General features: G+C 35.7%; 1 protein-coding gene across 8 annotated transcripts in view; it reads right to left on the bottom strand.

Annotated features, from left to right (window-relative positions):
- The window catches only part of WWP1 (WW domain containing E3 ubiquitin protein ligase 1), a 63,298-nt gene that overhangs the window by 8,665 nt on the left and 38,667 nt on the right, over positions 1–15,966 (bottom strand). For 5 of the 8 annotated variants that reach the window (XM_075023529.1, XM_075023528.1, XM_075023527.1 and 2 more), the window contains 10 exons: positions 14,186–14,534; positions 11,929–12,024; positions 11,110–11,284; positions 7,659–7,713; positions 7,481–7,565; positions 7,254–7,382; positions 6,237–6,309; positions 6,075–6,146; positions 4,940–5,028; positions 2,054–2,213 (listed from right to left, as the gene is read on the bottom strand). In XM_075023529.1, coding sequence (XP_074879630.1) covers positions 2,054–2,213; positions 4,940–5,028; positions 6,075–6,146; positions 6,237–6,309; positions 7,254–7,382; positions 7,481–7,565; positions 7,659–7,713; positions 11,110–11,284; positions 11,929–12,024; positions 14,186–14,534 — 1,283 coding nt within the window. Of the gene's footprint in view, positions 1–2,053; positions 2,214–4,939; positions 5,029–6,074; positions 6,147–6,236; positions 6,310–7,253; positions 7,383–7,480; positions 7,591–7,658; positions 7,714–11,109; positions 11,285–11,893; positions 12,025–14,185; positions 14,535–15,966 lie in introns of those variants that run through there. The other 3 variants (XM_075023532.1, XM_075023533.1, XM_075023535.1) reach the window with 3 other exon arrangements.

The raw sequence follows: 15,966 nt of genomic DNA, 5'->3' as shown, positions 1-15,966 counted from the left end.
AAACATCATGTAAACATAGGCCACATGTGGCATTCATTGCTTGTCTTTCCTTACAGCTGAAATTTTATAAGCAAAAGAGCCAATGTAACGGCCCATTTCCTCTAGAAAAAGGCAATGCTCCATCTTTTTTCCCCACCTTCTAATTTCCCCCCTAAGGCTTACTCTAGCATGCATTTTCTTCTTCTTTAGGAGAGCTTAAAAAGGTTCTCTCAGAGGCCTTTATTTATATATTTATTTGTTTGGTTGTGTATTTATCTTTAAACTAGTCTATACGTCTTATTGGAGAGCAAGCTGAAAAACAGAAAAACTAAATGTCAAGTGCAGCATCCAGCCATTCTATTTCCTGCTTTTTGCAAAAGTCAACTCTTAAATCATCTCATTTAATGTCTATGATAATCTTACAGCAAAATATAAAAGTTGCCTCAGCCAACCTCATTTAACAGCTTTTTGTTACAGAATAAGATGTGTATTATTTATGTTCAACTCCCTTTCAGCCAAAAACATCTGTGGTTATTTCAGTACTGAAGTCTTTATGATCTGAAAATCACACCTGTTTTAGAACTGTGAGAAGGACAGAAACTACAACTGCACTTAAAAAGCCTATCTAGACTCCTTAAAATGATTCCCACTTACATTAGTACCTAAGCTATTTTAAGCCACTGGAGGGTATCCCAGGAAGTACTGCAGGAAGTACCATCCATTATAAACCATGACTATACTCAACTTGCAACTGACCACGTTAAGCACCATTACACAGGTCTCTCTCCACACCCCACCTTAGAGAATTTAAAATAAAAATACAAAAATACTTCAGGAAAGAAAGGCTTGTCTTCTAATTACATTAAATACTTATAATTAAGTCCTCTTCTATGATCTGTATTTTATGAAGTAGTTTTCCTAAAGTTAACATTTCAATTTTGGATTTATTTTATGTGCAAGATCAAAAATCACCGACCAAAAGAAACAGAATTTGGCTCTAGCACCTAGTTGGCTTTATCACTTCTTCCTGCTAAATGGCCTTATACCTTGCTGAGGATTCTAAAAGAAAGAAAAAAGTTGGCAGCCTGAAAGTGTTAACCCAATGAAATAAATTTTCATGACAGCACAGAAATGGGGAACTTGGCCATAAAATCCTCGAAATCAGAGATGTTATCATCAAAACTGAACAAATTTGTTTCTCAAGAAGCTTCTATAATAAAAGCAAAACCAAGAACCCCCCCCAAACCTAACTTATTTTAAGTCTGAAAGTATTTTTCCATTTACATTACACTTTGCTTGTATTTATTCTAATTTCATACAAGAAGCCTGAACAACAGGGGAAGACGACAGTCTTTTCAATCTGAAAATGCACTTTTATCTACTCTTTTTGGTTTCACTATTCACCATGTTCAGGGATGTTGCTGAGGACTACCTGTAGACATCATGATGATTATGTGGAAAGATGACTGTATCACTACATGGAAGGAAAGAAATGTGACAGAGCAGGAGTCCACTATAGAAAACTGACTCAGTGATACCAGAAGAAGAAATGATACAACGTGCCTCGTCAGCTTTTAGTTTAAGAGAAACCTGATGGCAGAGAATCATCTCCCTGCCAGCTTCTGCTCTCCTCAGTATCTGACCTTTGTATCAAAGTATGTACGTTTAAATTAAGGCTCAGTGTTCTGAAAAACATTTCTAACTCTTTTTTTTTAATACAGTTAAGGTATACCAAGTGTAACCGAGGAGCCTTTTTCAGAAAATACTACTCACATTTTTCAGAGCATCAGTATTCAGACACTCAATCAAACAGCGATTTGCATGAAGTACACACATCCAATTGATAAAAATAAAATATTATATTGAATGTCATTAACTTTCATCACTATCCCAGGAAACTTGAGTGTATAAGAGACTTTAGCTCTCAGGGAATATTTTGGCTCAATAACCTTACATGCCTTAATCTTCCATTTCTAAGAGATTAATATAACCTTTAATAACTGTAAAAACAAATACTGTTCAGGAATAAATGTATAGCTACAGCAAATAATAAAACCTTAAAAATCTAACCTACCATGGCAATAAAGCGCCCAATGAAACAGAAATATGAAAGATGGTCAGGATTGATTGTTGATGCTGGATTTATCTGCAGGCAATAGTTGCTCTTGCCAGCATATTCAAATAGGCAGTACATAGGGTTCAGTACTTCATGGGAAAGCAAGAAAAACCATTCTCTAAGGAAAAAAAACATGTATACACATAAAAACCATCAGATACAGATGTTTATCACCATTCCCCTTAGGTAACTAGCAAAATGGTCAAAATATATGCAAACTTAGAAAAATAATATAAACAGTGTTGTATTAGAATCACAGAATAATATATGGCATTACATACTTTCTTAAATATAAAAAAATTCATTAAAAATGATAATGTTAGAAAGTCATGGTTTCCAAAGTTTAGAAATTATTAAGACTGTCACCTTGAACACACCCTCATAGCACAGGCTTTAGCTGCATATTAGTAACATTTTTGCCTGCAGAGTCCTTGCCTCAACCAGTACACACAGTATTTATCCTCCTCATGCCTGCTTTACTGCATACAACTCAAATCTTTATTCAAAAAAATTACAGATTATTCCACGGGCAGTGCTTATTATAAACAACCTAGGTAAAACAAAACAAAACAAAAAAACCCAAACCACAGCACACCTTATTTGCTTTCCCAATCTGACAGCAGAACACACACTGAGTTACTGTGGTTTAACAAATTACCATGCATCAGTTAAGCCCACAGGACACAACAGTGTGAATACATATTTTTGCTGAGGTTTAACTAATAGATGTTATTCATCACCTTCATAGCTGCCAATGTAGCAGACCTGAAATAATAATAGAATCTGGTATTTCAGTGTTAGGATACCTGATTTTTAGAATATTTTTTGCTTTATAGTATTTGCATATAATCAGAGACCTCAGAAGCAGTCATATATACTCAGGAGTTTTTGTATCAAGCCCTAAATGCTTGGAACTGAACAACCAGGCTTAGGGAAAAGCCACCAAAAAAAGCTGAAAGTCTGTCCTACAATAACTGCAGGGACTGAATTCCACCCTGACTGCCTTTCAGCTGTCATATTTAACAGGCATCTTTTCTATCCCTATATTTACCTGAGATCAGGGAATAGAAATGAGAGGTTTGCTGGCATGTTTCTCCTAAAAGTTCTATGAAACTCAAGTCATGGATCGTGATTCGCTACAATACGCTTCAAATCCAAAGGCCAAGCAGAAAGAGTAAACAGAGAAAGGCAGCCAGGATACGATAACCCTAAAGGGGTTCTGTGTTTCTTTTAATAAGCACAAGAATGTTGTACAGCATTCTATGCAAGTTTTATACTGAGACAATTATATTAACTCTGCATAGAAGCATCAAATTTAATAGGCATTTAAATTAGATCAAAGCCAGTTAACAAAGGAAGAATCAAAGTAATCAGTCATCAACAAGAAGTTTGCAGAAGCAATGAATTTTTCATGTCAACAGCTAGAACTAGCCATAGGACATAGTGTCAGATTGGTCCTCCTAAACGCAAGGTAAAAATCTGGAGGAAACACTGAGTTTAGCCTCCTGAGAAACAGGTGATAAATCAGGTGCATCAGCTTTCTATATTTGTATTAATGCAGCATTACATTAGCAAGTCAGTACACGAACATTTACTCAGTGTCACTTAAGAATTCTCAGCTCAAGTTACAATAAGATCCTCGCTGCTTCTCAATTTCACATACAAAAGCTTGGGCAAGACTTATTCCTAAAACTATTGAAATTATACTACTTACATATTTGTTATATTTATTTATTCTGCTACTTTCTAACTACTAAGAGACTAACACTCTTCAGTTAAATTATTCTAACATCACTTCTTTGGAATACTTTGTTTCTCTGGACCAGATTACTCCAATCCTCCTGGTTTCCATCCTATGCCTAGGGCCATCATGATAGGGACACCAGCCAAAGAAAACCCACACAAAGCAAGAATTGGATTCCTCCCTGCACTCACCCCCCAAAAGCCTACCAGATATTGTAATTCAGAAGCATAACCACCCACATATGCAAAGAAGCTCAATCTTCAGAGGCAAGCTCCCTTACTTAGAAGTACTACACATTTTCACCTAACCTCATTTTAACACAGCTACATAAAACCAGAACAAAACCAAAACAGAACACCTTTACATTAAAAAAACCAACCAAACAAGGAAAATTCTGTCACCTATGACTACTTCTAATTCCCTCAATCTGCAGTGGTACTGAAATTTTCATCATAATAGTAGCATTTCAGTCAAGTAACCAGCAGCAGTAGTCAGCGGTTGTCTTCTATATGGTCAACAGATGAAACACACTTTGTCTATGGTTTTCCTGTTACCAGATTTTCCCTCCAAGTTCCACTTCAGATTCTAGAAAAACTTGTAGTCTAGCTGTTTTGCATTCCTGCACAGCCTACCTAGTCTGTTCGTCGGCTGTTACTTCGTGCCTGCACTACTCTCCTCTTGTTTATGTCCTTTCTGTTTATATCAGCCTCAATCTGGTGTTCGCTTGTTTTTTTCCAAATAAGCAAACCAGTTTATTTTTCCACAGGCGCCACTTCCAGTAAAGTGGAACTTTCTGATAGAAAGTTTCTGAAATAACTTGGTCTAGAGCAATTAACTGGCATAAAAAAATTCCAATTTAAACGTCAATCATTGTCAAAGAACTGAACAACTGAGATCCCAGTTTTACTAATGCAAGGTTATAACCCATAATAGCCAGTGCTGCCAGTTCCACCTCCTTAATACATTAAAGGGAGCTAAAAAGGTAACCAGGGTCAGACTGCAAAAGCAAGCAGTTTCTTTGCCAACAGAATATTAGAAATCAAGGTTGGAGTGCTATTAAAAAAAAACAAAACAACTATTTTAAACAAATTTTCTTTTACCTTGCCAAGCCACCATAATCCAATCCTTCTTCTCCTCTGAATATAACATATAATCTTCTCCTCAAATCATAGGGTTTTAATGCCATAATCTATCAAAAAAATGAAAAATTGTAATAAGTTATAAATTATGCATTGTCAATACAATCGCTCCTTCTTACTCTGAGTAATAATATCTTTATTTAATTGATACAGAAATGCTGTATATGTCAAATGTTTACACAGCTTTGACAAGTAATTAGACCATCTCATAGAACCTGCAACCAATGAACTCCACATAAAAATACCAACTTGGACTTAAAATCCTTCAGCAGCAGACTGCTAGCAAGTGGGAGAGTGTATCTGGAAAGTATCACTATATGGTTGCCCTATTCTTATACTCTTCCTAAAGCATTCATTATCATTAAAGGAAAATAGGCAAAAAGACATTTCATCTGATACATTACAGATTTTTGGTTTTATGCAAATCACTTAATTTAATCCAAAATAAGTGTAATATACTTTCATTAATAACATACTTTTTACTTATAGAGAATCCCTCCCAAGAGGTTTTGATGTGGTGACAGCTGCATGAATTTTCATTGTTAGAGAGAAAGAAGGAAGGAACAAACATTGGCTGCAGACTGTAAGAGCTCAAGAACTGTAAGCTTCAATTACACAGATTCAACATTTGAAGGACAAAGCAGGACACCAGTTTTAATTGGAGAAAACAACATTTTGTAATGTATATAACCACACACAAGAATCAGAAAAGCAAATCCAGTGTGGTTAATATGGTATGTAATGTGGTTAAGCTATGGAACTCTTTACCACAGGATGCTGTAGATGCAAAAAGTTCACAAGAGGAGCACAGACAAGCTCACAGAAGAGAATTCTCTTGAGGATTATTAAAATACCCAGAAACCACATCAAGCTCAAGAAGCATTTCAACTGTAAACACTTGGGAGCTGAAAGATCATTTGGTACGAGTATTATATACATTGCTTCTGTTCTTACTGTCTTCCCTAAGAATACCCCTTTGGCTAATACCAGAAGAAGATTATTGTGCCTGAAGGACCATTAGTCTGAACTGGCTATGGCCATTTTTGTTCTTATGCTTTGTCTTGATAAATAAACACAACAATCTTTGCAGGCTTACTTGCTGGAAGGAATCCTCAAACAAAGTCTGTCTGGATACATTGATTTTCACATGACTTGGCAGTGCATTGGACTGTAATCATAAGGCAATAACGTTAAAAGGCAGCACATATAAATGTAAATTCAATTAGTTTCAAAAAGTAAGTAATTACGTAATCAGTACCTGACACAAGTAACGGAAATGAGCAAGTTTCCACCTAAAGCTACGCTCATAAGCAATCTGTGGCCCTTTATTTCTGTAAGGCAATAAATTTGAGATACATTAACCATACAGACATCAAACAGTAATATCAATGCTAAACAACAGCATGTAGATTTCAAAAATACACAAAAATCATTATATCGTAAGATATGAACAGAAACAAAATGCTGTTGATGGTTTGGTCAGTCTTCCTTTCCACACCCCCGCCTTTTTCCTTCGTTTAAGATGCTAGTCAATTTACCAAATTTGAAAGAAAGGTACAGATCTAGAGGACTTCAAATCCCTGTTAATCTTGTAAAAATTACAAGTCAGCTAGAGTGGAGACATCTAATTTATTGTCTTCACTGAGAGAAAGACTGCTAAATTAGGCTTCATAAATTCAGCTGCTTGTGGAACTACAAAGGAATTTCTAGTACAATACTCTATAGGCTCTTTGAATGAAAGGTCATCATCATGTCATCAGAAGTAAACCCTTCCCTATATAAAAGACATTAAGACAGTCACCATAGGTTGGGTCAATACTTCTGACTAAACTATTTTTAAAAAGTTTTGCATGTAAAATTTTTAAGAAGTACTTAGAACTACTTTGTTTAGACATTAATGTTGCTAGAAGGTGTACAATTACAAACAATACTCATTACAACCATTTGCTGTTTCTTTAAAAATTTAACTATCAGTTACATTAGTTCAATATTCAAGCTTACCTCACTTCCCTTCTCTGTTTATAAAATAATTACAATCTTGGTATTTGAAAAGTGTATAAAAACTATTGAACCTTAAAGCAATACAGCAAGGTGTGTCATAGATAATCTGACAATGAAAGCTTAAAAATAGATTAAATTTACAGAACAACAGTTTGTTCAAAATTTAGTGCTCAATTCCAGCTAAAAGTATAGATTGTTTTCTAGTATGAGAAGATTTCATTATTAAACTATAAAAAGGTATAAAGTCAAAAAATATATTTGATTTCTCACTTACACAGAAGATTTCCCAGTACGAGGGTCATTGAAGGTGGTGGTTCTTGTATTATGGTCAACAAAGTATCTGACACCTTCTCTGGTATATCTGATTTCCCAGCCCTCTGGAAGAGGGTCCTCATTTTGTAAACTGCAGAAGAAATTGCAGACAGTACTTTTTCCCCCACATCATGACATATAAGAATTAAGCAAGATCTTTATATCTGCACAGTCAATGTACACACCTACCCTTGAGTTCGAGGGTCTTCCCACTGTGTTGTCTTTGTGTTATGATTTACAAAATACACCCTATCATTTGAATCCACTCTCCTTTCTAGGGGAAAAAAAGAAAAAACCCACTATACAACAATTGTATTCCAGTTTTCTGTAACTGTCACTTCCTGAAATCAACAGCTAATTAACTTACCCCAACCTGGTGGTAAAGGCCCAAGTGGATCATTTTCTGCTGATAACATTGAAGCCTATTTAAAAACAAGAGGACATTCAGTTAGGCCAAATATTATTCATATTTTTTTCCTTAATGTGTTTTAAGATTACCACTATTTCTGAAGACTATCCATTCTGAAAAAACATCATGCCATTTTTAGTCTGTTTTTGTGAAGAAACATAGATTATATGACAATGATATGATCTGTGCGCTTGCCTCCACTGTTTCCAACCCAATGTACCCTCCCTTTCCCTTCTTACAGCAAACTTGAGAGAGTCAGTGGTCTTAAAGATGCAAAGTTCATAGAAGTTTTGCGTAAGCATGTATAAGCAGATAAGCACAATGTTCTTGCTTAAGAACATGCTTTACCATAATAAACATTTCCAAGCACAGTGATTACTGCCAACACAGGAGTTTTTGCTTCCTCAATACACGATGTCTTCCCTGGATGTTTGGCTATTTTCAGACTTTGTCATTCTTTGCAAATGCAGCTGCATTCATTAAAATATGTGGATGGTTAAAATTATACCAACACACAGTAAGGTTAAAAGGAAAAAATAAGTAAAAAAACCAGATCAAATTATTACATAAAACCCTGCTAAGCTCATAACATAATATACTGTAACCTCACAGAAGACCCCCAGTCGCTCCCAAGAATACAAAGCATGGGAAAAATAAAACATAAAAGGCAGAAATCCCCCACACTACAGGATCCATGCTTTGATTTATAACTAAAAGCATCCACCCCTAAAATTTTTTTGACACTAAAATTCTTTTTTTTTTTTGCACAGAGTGTAATTTTGATATATGGGAACTAATCTACATTTTCCAAAGAGTATCTTAAGGATCACCTTGCTACTAATATTGCTTTATATAGCATTTGCCATCCAAAAATCTGAAATCTACTTAAGAGTTTACAACAGCAAATCCAGGAAAAAAAAAGCTATGATATTTTTACTGTGAAACAGAAAAAGAGGAAGGATCAGAAGAAAATGCAATAGTTACCCTCAAAATCAAGCTGCCTCTTTGTTCTGGCCACCAGCTACTAGATGTGAACAGAGAACTATCACTACCTCAGCAGCAAATGCAGTTAGCCTTTTCTGCTTTTGGAAACTATACAGTCACAATGACCCTGTAACCAAAGACTTCCCCATGCAGAGTATAAAAAGAATAGCACACAACAGAAAATGCTGTCTGCCAAAGAACTGAATGGTGGCACGATTCAGAGATTTCCAATCTTCTTAATGGGTCCAAGGATTTATGTGTGGCTGCTGGCTAATGTATATTTAACAGAACACACTGGAACACTAAGCAGTGGCATGGGATGAGCCAGATTCCATACCAGAAGGAGTTGAATATATTAGCCCAGGTAAAAATAGACATAAAATAACTGTAACCTATTTTTCTTCCTTCACATAGTTTGGCTTTGACCATTCAAGGTAACTGAAACATTCTCTTATTCATTAAAAGTATTAATTCACTTTTTCCCAAAAAATAAATTACAATCTCACTTATAAACTGTTATATAGGCAGAGTCCTGGTATGTCACCAGTGGAAGAACAGTTAGCTGTAGTTTGACCTTAACAATACTAAACAATTCTAGAAGAAGAGTATACAGCAGCACTAAAGTTAAAAAAAAAAAAAAAAAAAAAAAAAAAGGCATTCACACTTTTTTCAATATAATTTCAATTTTTCCCCAAATAAAATATGAGTCCTAGGTATACAACTGATACACTACTTAGAAAACAGAATTCTAAAGAAACACAAACAATTGAGTTATCTTTTCTCTTCCTTCAAGCATATTCTGTCTCACAAACAAATCCTAATTTAATGATTCTAAGGTCAGATGGGACATTTTAAGAAATTAGTCTGTGGTTTTCAGTAAGAATTATCGTTAAATGAAGAAAGGAAAGTAATTGTACTAAACAAATGTTTTGTTCCCTGAGAGACTAAATCTAGCTCAAAACAAAATAAATCTTAGAATCAGGAAAAGTGAGAGTTTTCTCAGATGTTTAAGCAACTGATCAAAGTAGTACACAAGTACAGGAAGTTGCTCAGGGAGAGTTCTTGGCTTGCTATGTTTCATCTGTAATTCTTGGATTTGCATTAAAAGATACCAGTGTATATAAATACCTGAAGGGAGAGTGCAAAAAGGATGGAGACAGGCTCTTTCCAGTGGTACCTAGTGACAGGATCAGAGGCAATGGGCACAAACTGAAACACAGGTGGCTCCCTCTGAACATCAGGAAACACTTTTTCTCTGTGAGGGTGACCGAGCACTGGCACACATTGCCCAGGGAGGTTGTGGAGTCTCCATCCATCTGGATATGGTCCTGGGCAACCAGCTCTAGGTGGCCCTGCTTGAGCAGGGGGGTTGGAGGGTTGGACCAGATGACTTCCAGAGGTCCCTTCCCTCAACCATTCTGTCTTTCCCTAACTGCGTAAGATAAATCTACTTTGATGCACAGCTCCAGAAGTTAAGAAAATTAGTGGTGATGCATGTTTCTGCTATTGCCAGTGATGAGATATAATGTATAATTAGATAATGAGCCTGAGAACTGTTAAATGTAAGAATACTGCAGCATCCTTTATTTCAGAGGGGTACCTGAATAAAGTTCAACAAATTCAAAGCAAAGTTAGGTCTGTGGATGCATAGAGTCCCAGTCCAATGAAGCTGTTTCAGACTTGTACTTCAATGGTTTCTTCTTTAAAACACTCCAGCTTTGCTACGTACCACTTACAAAGTCTCTGGGATTGGATCTTTTTTAAGAGACCAAGCACAATTCTTAAATGGGACTGTTTAGAGTGACAGTGACATGCAGGCACCATCATTCTTAACTCTGAAAAAGCAATTATCCTATTTATCCAGAACAGACGGAAAAATCTGTCTCAAGAAATATCTTACTTGAAGCTACTCATGATGTTTTCTTCAGGCAGAAGTAAGCGAGCAACTATCTGAGAGAAATGGAAAACCATGTAGGAAATTCCAAAGCTGAACCCGGTTCATAAGCTACAAAATGAGCTCAAAGTAAAAGAATTGCCACCTGTACTAATGAATGACTCCTAATCACTAAAACAGTTTTGAGGCTATTTAATGTTCAAAATGCCCATAACTCAGCTTTTACGTTCCTTTTCAGTTAAGTGAATGCTTTAGTTTTACCTTTTACTACTGTCATTAAAAGTCTTAAGTACCATGCACTACACAAGGCTTAGGTTAGGGAACAGACTCAGAAGGGAGTACTTTTTGCCTTAAAGGATGATTTTTGTTGACATTTTTAAACAGAATCAGAATCTAAATTACTGATGCCAAACGTCTTGTTAACACATATGGTCGAATAGTTATAAAACCACTTTAGAAAAAGTTAGAGAACAAAAAGTATACCTATACCTCTCTATTCATTTATTTCATAATCATTTATGTAAAAGTTACCGAATAGAGGTATCGTTGGTTAAATTGTTGCATAGCTCCCTGCAGTTGATTCCGTTGAGATTGCCATTGCTCAAAATTCCTGACTGATTCCATTGTTGGTCGCTGCCACGTTGTTGTTCTGGTGTTGTGGTCCACATAATAAACTCTCCCACGATCATCAACTCTTCTTTCCCAGCTTTCAAGAAACACAAATGTGAACAGCTAAATTTTTCAGTAATATTACATAACTGATTTTCTCTTTATGCTACATTCCTAGACAGTAGTTGAATGAAGTACTGGAGTCACAGGCATGAATTTAATTTCTAAAGTACACAAAAGTACTCGCCAGCTTTACTGGTAGAAGGACAACCACATTGAGCAAACACAGACTTCAAGCAATAGCATGCTCAGCTCTCTGTCACCTCATTTTTAACTTTGTAGATTCCTGTGACCATAAGCAATGTTGGCATGTTTCACAGAAAACACTTTGCCTGGAAATCTGAGGTTTGGAACCAGTGCACTACACCTAGTGGTGCCACCTAAATAAAGGTGGTCAAATGTGCATTATTTAATGCTTAAATTTTAAAGGAAGAACAAAATAATTTATTAGCTGTATTTGAACAAGTGGTCAGAACAAGTGACATACAGAGTACCAACATTTCTACAACAATAGCTGCAATTAATATAATTCTAAATTAACTGAAAGCTAGAATTTCTTAATATATGACGTATAATACAGCTTCGATAAGCTGCTTATAAAAGATGGTATTTTTCCTGCACCAAACAAACAAACAAAATATAGTACCTTTATCATGTTTAAATCAAAAAAGTCTACACTACCCAGGAGGTAAAGGCTGTGGTCTTTCCCATGTTGTAGTTCGTGTGTTGTGATCAACATAATAGGTTCTACCATGAGGATCCTTTCTTTGCTCCCACCTTCAAGACAAAAAGACTTTCATGTAAGTCAAGATAAGTAAGAAAATGCTTCCTTAGGACTTATTTCCCACTATGCCAAAAAAGTACTTTGGTATTGAATGAAAATACTACGATCCAAAACTCGTTCTAAAACACAAAAGAAAACTCACACTAAAATACGTATCAGTTACTTCCTACTTGAACTGGTACCACCATAAAGATTTCTTTAAGGGACTTGGTACATAAAATGAGCACAGATCAATATTCACAAGCATTTTCAAATTCTATTTAAGATACGTGAAAACAAAGCTAATTAATTATCTGCTCAAGGTTCAGATGCTGAAACAACCTCATTCAAAAAGTGCTTAGAGATGCATTCTTTCATTTCAAAGTACATACCTCTCAAAAAAAAGAGGGAGTTTACATTTTGAAGCACTGTTCCCTGTATCCAACAAACAGGATCTTTCAGAGTGAACCTGAAATGTGCGTTATGAGATGGTCTTCCTGTGTTTCTATTTCCTATCCTGGTAAATTCTCCATCTGATATCCCTAGGGTTTATTTCTTCAGTTTTGGTTACAAAGCAAAATTACATTGAAGATGGAGAAAGGACTAAACATTATAAACAACTGAAGCTTCATGCTGCTGAGAATTGCCATAATGCAATAAAAGCATTTATAAATGGGAGAGGAAGCCAGGATAAATGTTAGATGAAAAGCTGAAGTCCTTGCTTGCATTATATATATATATGTTTGGTTTTCTTATGTACATTATGTAGTTGGCTCCTAAAAACATAGGCAGAACACCTTTGTCTGCTACTCACAGGATTTGATGTGTATTTCCTCACTCTTACAGAGTACCCTATAAAACTCCTACAAAATGTTTTCTGCAATTCAAGAGGTTAAATGCTAAGATTACAAGAAGGTAAGACAGGTGGAGCAGCAGCATGTTACAGAGTTACTAGGGCTAAACATAATGGAGAGTCAACTAGATTTGGGGGGTGATGGGGGGTGGAGGGGCAGGACACCACAAACAAAACAACAACACAGAAACATGATAGGGAGGAGTGACGAAGAAATGCATTTGGCCATAGTGTGCACTACGCCTGGAACTCATGACCCTGTCCCCAGTGGGAAAGCATGTAATTAACTAATTTAAAAAAAAAAAAAAAGTGTGTGGAGGGGAGATGACAAGAGGAATTCCCGCCTATAAAAAGCTTCCATTGTCAAAGCACCTGAAAATTATTAAAAACTTTGTAACTCTTCCCCAACAATATATATACAATATTTCCATCTTTGTAGATGCTTGTTTTCATGTTTATGCAACTGCAGAAACTCAAGTGAAGCATCACTAAGAACTTACTGAACCTCCTTCAGAGTGAACAGGTACAAGCCTGGCTCTCTGTAAGATCAGCTACAGTGACACAAGGTGTATATACACTTCAGGTTAAGAAACAATTTCTGTGTTCAGAAAATGCTAAAACAGTTAGTATTTAGAATACTACAGAAATGTCAGTATTTCCAATTAGTTACTGAAGACATCTTTTCACTCAAACATGAAAGCATCTATAAGAAAAATTTAAGATCTATATATATATATTTAAGTATGTACTATATTTTCATTTAATGTCTAAACACATCTTTAATTTTGCATTTAAGGTTTAGGACTACAGAAGTAGTTTCTAACAGTCTAGTAGAATTAAAAGCTTCTAGCTATTCTGAGCACATACATACACCTCAAATCTGTATTTTTATCTATAACATTACTGATCTCATTGTTACACAGAAAGAACCTACAAGTTTTTCTAGACTATTTTATTAATTTTCACGTCTCTGTATTTTGATCCCTACTACATTGTCATAGTTTAAGAACCAAAGGAGTAACAAATTATGACCCAAATAAGTTTGAATATATCAAATGAAAAGTCTTCATGTCCATAATGCCCAAGAGTTTGTCTATTTAGATCACAATACCATCTCAGCAAATCAGTTATCATTTGTTACTTTCTGGGACGAGAGCTACTAGCCAGTTACAGTAGCAGTACAAACCCCATTATAGATCAAATAACCCCGTCATAGCCAACTGACCCACATTTGACAATCCCAGTATAGAGTTAAATATCTGTTTCTTTATATGTATGTTCAGACAAAACTTCATTATAGCATTAAAATCAAGCCCACATACCCTGGTGGCAAAGGTTCTGTACTGGTATTACCAGGCTGCTGTCTTACAGGTTCTGCAGATGCACTTGAGGTGGAGGAGGATTCCCTTGGTTTTGCTGCTTCTGCTGCTATACTGTTTCTAGCATTAGGTTGAGTACAGTCTGTTGCAGCTGTAGGTTCTAGTCCAGCAGACACAACAGGTAATGCAGAAGTGTGGCTTTCAGAACAACTAGTTGCTTCTATTGTTGACTGAGGTTCTGCTGTAGTGTTAGTGCAATCTGAAGACATGGGAGCTTCAACTGAACCTATCTGAGCCTCAGAGACAGAAGAATTACCAGCTTCTGGTGCAGAGGCGGATGACTCGCCATTAACTGAGAAATGGGAAATAACATTTGTGTATCAGAATCTGAGGAGATTTATTTACTTTTCAAATGACCAACTTTTAGAGTAAACAACACAGAACGAATACATTTAAGTCGCACCTATATGCCATAAACAGCATTTTTGTCTAAGATGACAGAAAGTCACAATGCACCTGCCTCAGTTAAAGCTGTAATTAAAACTTACAGTCTGCAAGCCATTCTCTATACTTCCCTGCTAAGGTAGTTTCTGCATGTCTTGGTCAACCCAACATTACACCTTACTCTTTAGATTATCAAAAGGTATCCATCTGCTTCCTAGAAAACAAGATAACTTTATTTGCTTTGAAACTACATCAACTTCAAAAAAGAATCTTGATTAGTATGACATGAAAGAAAAATACTAAGAGATATGTAACTCTTACAAAATTTGGAAAACTAAGAGGCAGTTCTTACAGATATTTTTTTTTTCCTTTTTTTCAGAGTTGAGGTACAGAACCCTACAATTAAGCAGCAACCACCTGTGTATGACTTGGAAAAAATCCCCCTCCAAAAGCAGGATTAAAATATAAAAATTAGTATTTGGCTTATGTAACTTACATACTTCAATGACTGAAGAAAATTATTTAAGAATCACAAAGTAAATCAATTTCTGTCTTCTAAAGAACAATACAAATGTCATCCAACTCAAGCAATCATAATCTCATAAAAGGTTTAAAGCAGGCATGTATTTAGCATGAAAAGGAGGCTAAGAAGGCTTTATTACTCCCAAACCCACTTGGCCAACAATACATCAATACCAATCATCTGCAGAGCTTAACAAAACAGTATATCAGCACAAGATGATCTTGTCTTAGACAAGCAAAATCAGGTACGGCAGTCAGCAGGACCCCCATTAAAAGTCAAGGCCCTATTAAAAGCAGTGCACCATCATTCACAGCTTTCATTTTCTGCACCACTGATCAACACCAGTGAGGATTTTATTTAAAATCATCAGTTTGTACCTCTTCTAGAGTTGGAACTATTTTTCTACAAGACTAAATATAATATGCAACACAGACTTCAAGTAATTTTCTATCTACTAGCATAGTATCAGCTTAACAATTCTAAGGACTGAGGCCAATTCAGTTGCTCTATACTCATAACCTTATTGACACAGATTTGCAAAATTTAACCCTAGACTACTGCCTATAAAATGCTGTTCCACCATTTTAAAGAGTTCATTTACTTTAATTCTGTATAATACTCTTACGAACAAAAAAATAGCTAGATTCTACTTATTATCTGCAATATGTATATAATGTCAGCAATTTCTTGCTGTCCCAGATGGTCAGAAAAACAGGTCAAAGAATTATAAACAATAAAACTGCCATAAGCATTGTACTTAAGTTAACGAGTCAGTCTTTTCAAGGAATTACCACTGGGCCATAAATATTTTCTTGAT

The sequence above is a fragment of the Buteo buteo genome, chromosome 3 (assembly GCF_964188355.1).
Source record: "Buteo buteo chromosome 3, bButBut1.hap1.1, whole genome shotgun sequence".
In the NCBI taxonomy this organism is placed as follows: Eukaryota; Metazoa; Chordata; class Aves; order Accipitriformes; family Accipitridae; genus Buteo; species Buteo buteo.
The sequence above is the reverse complement of the archived record's forward strand: the minus strand, read 5'-3'. Positions and strand labels throughout refer to the sequence as shown.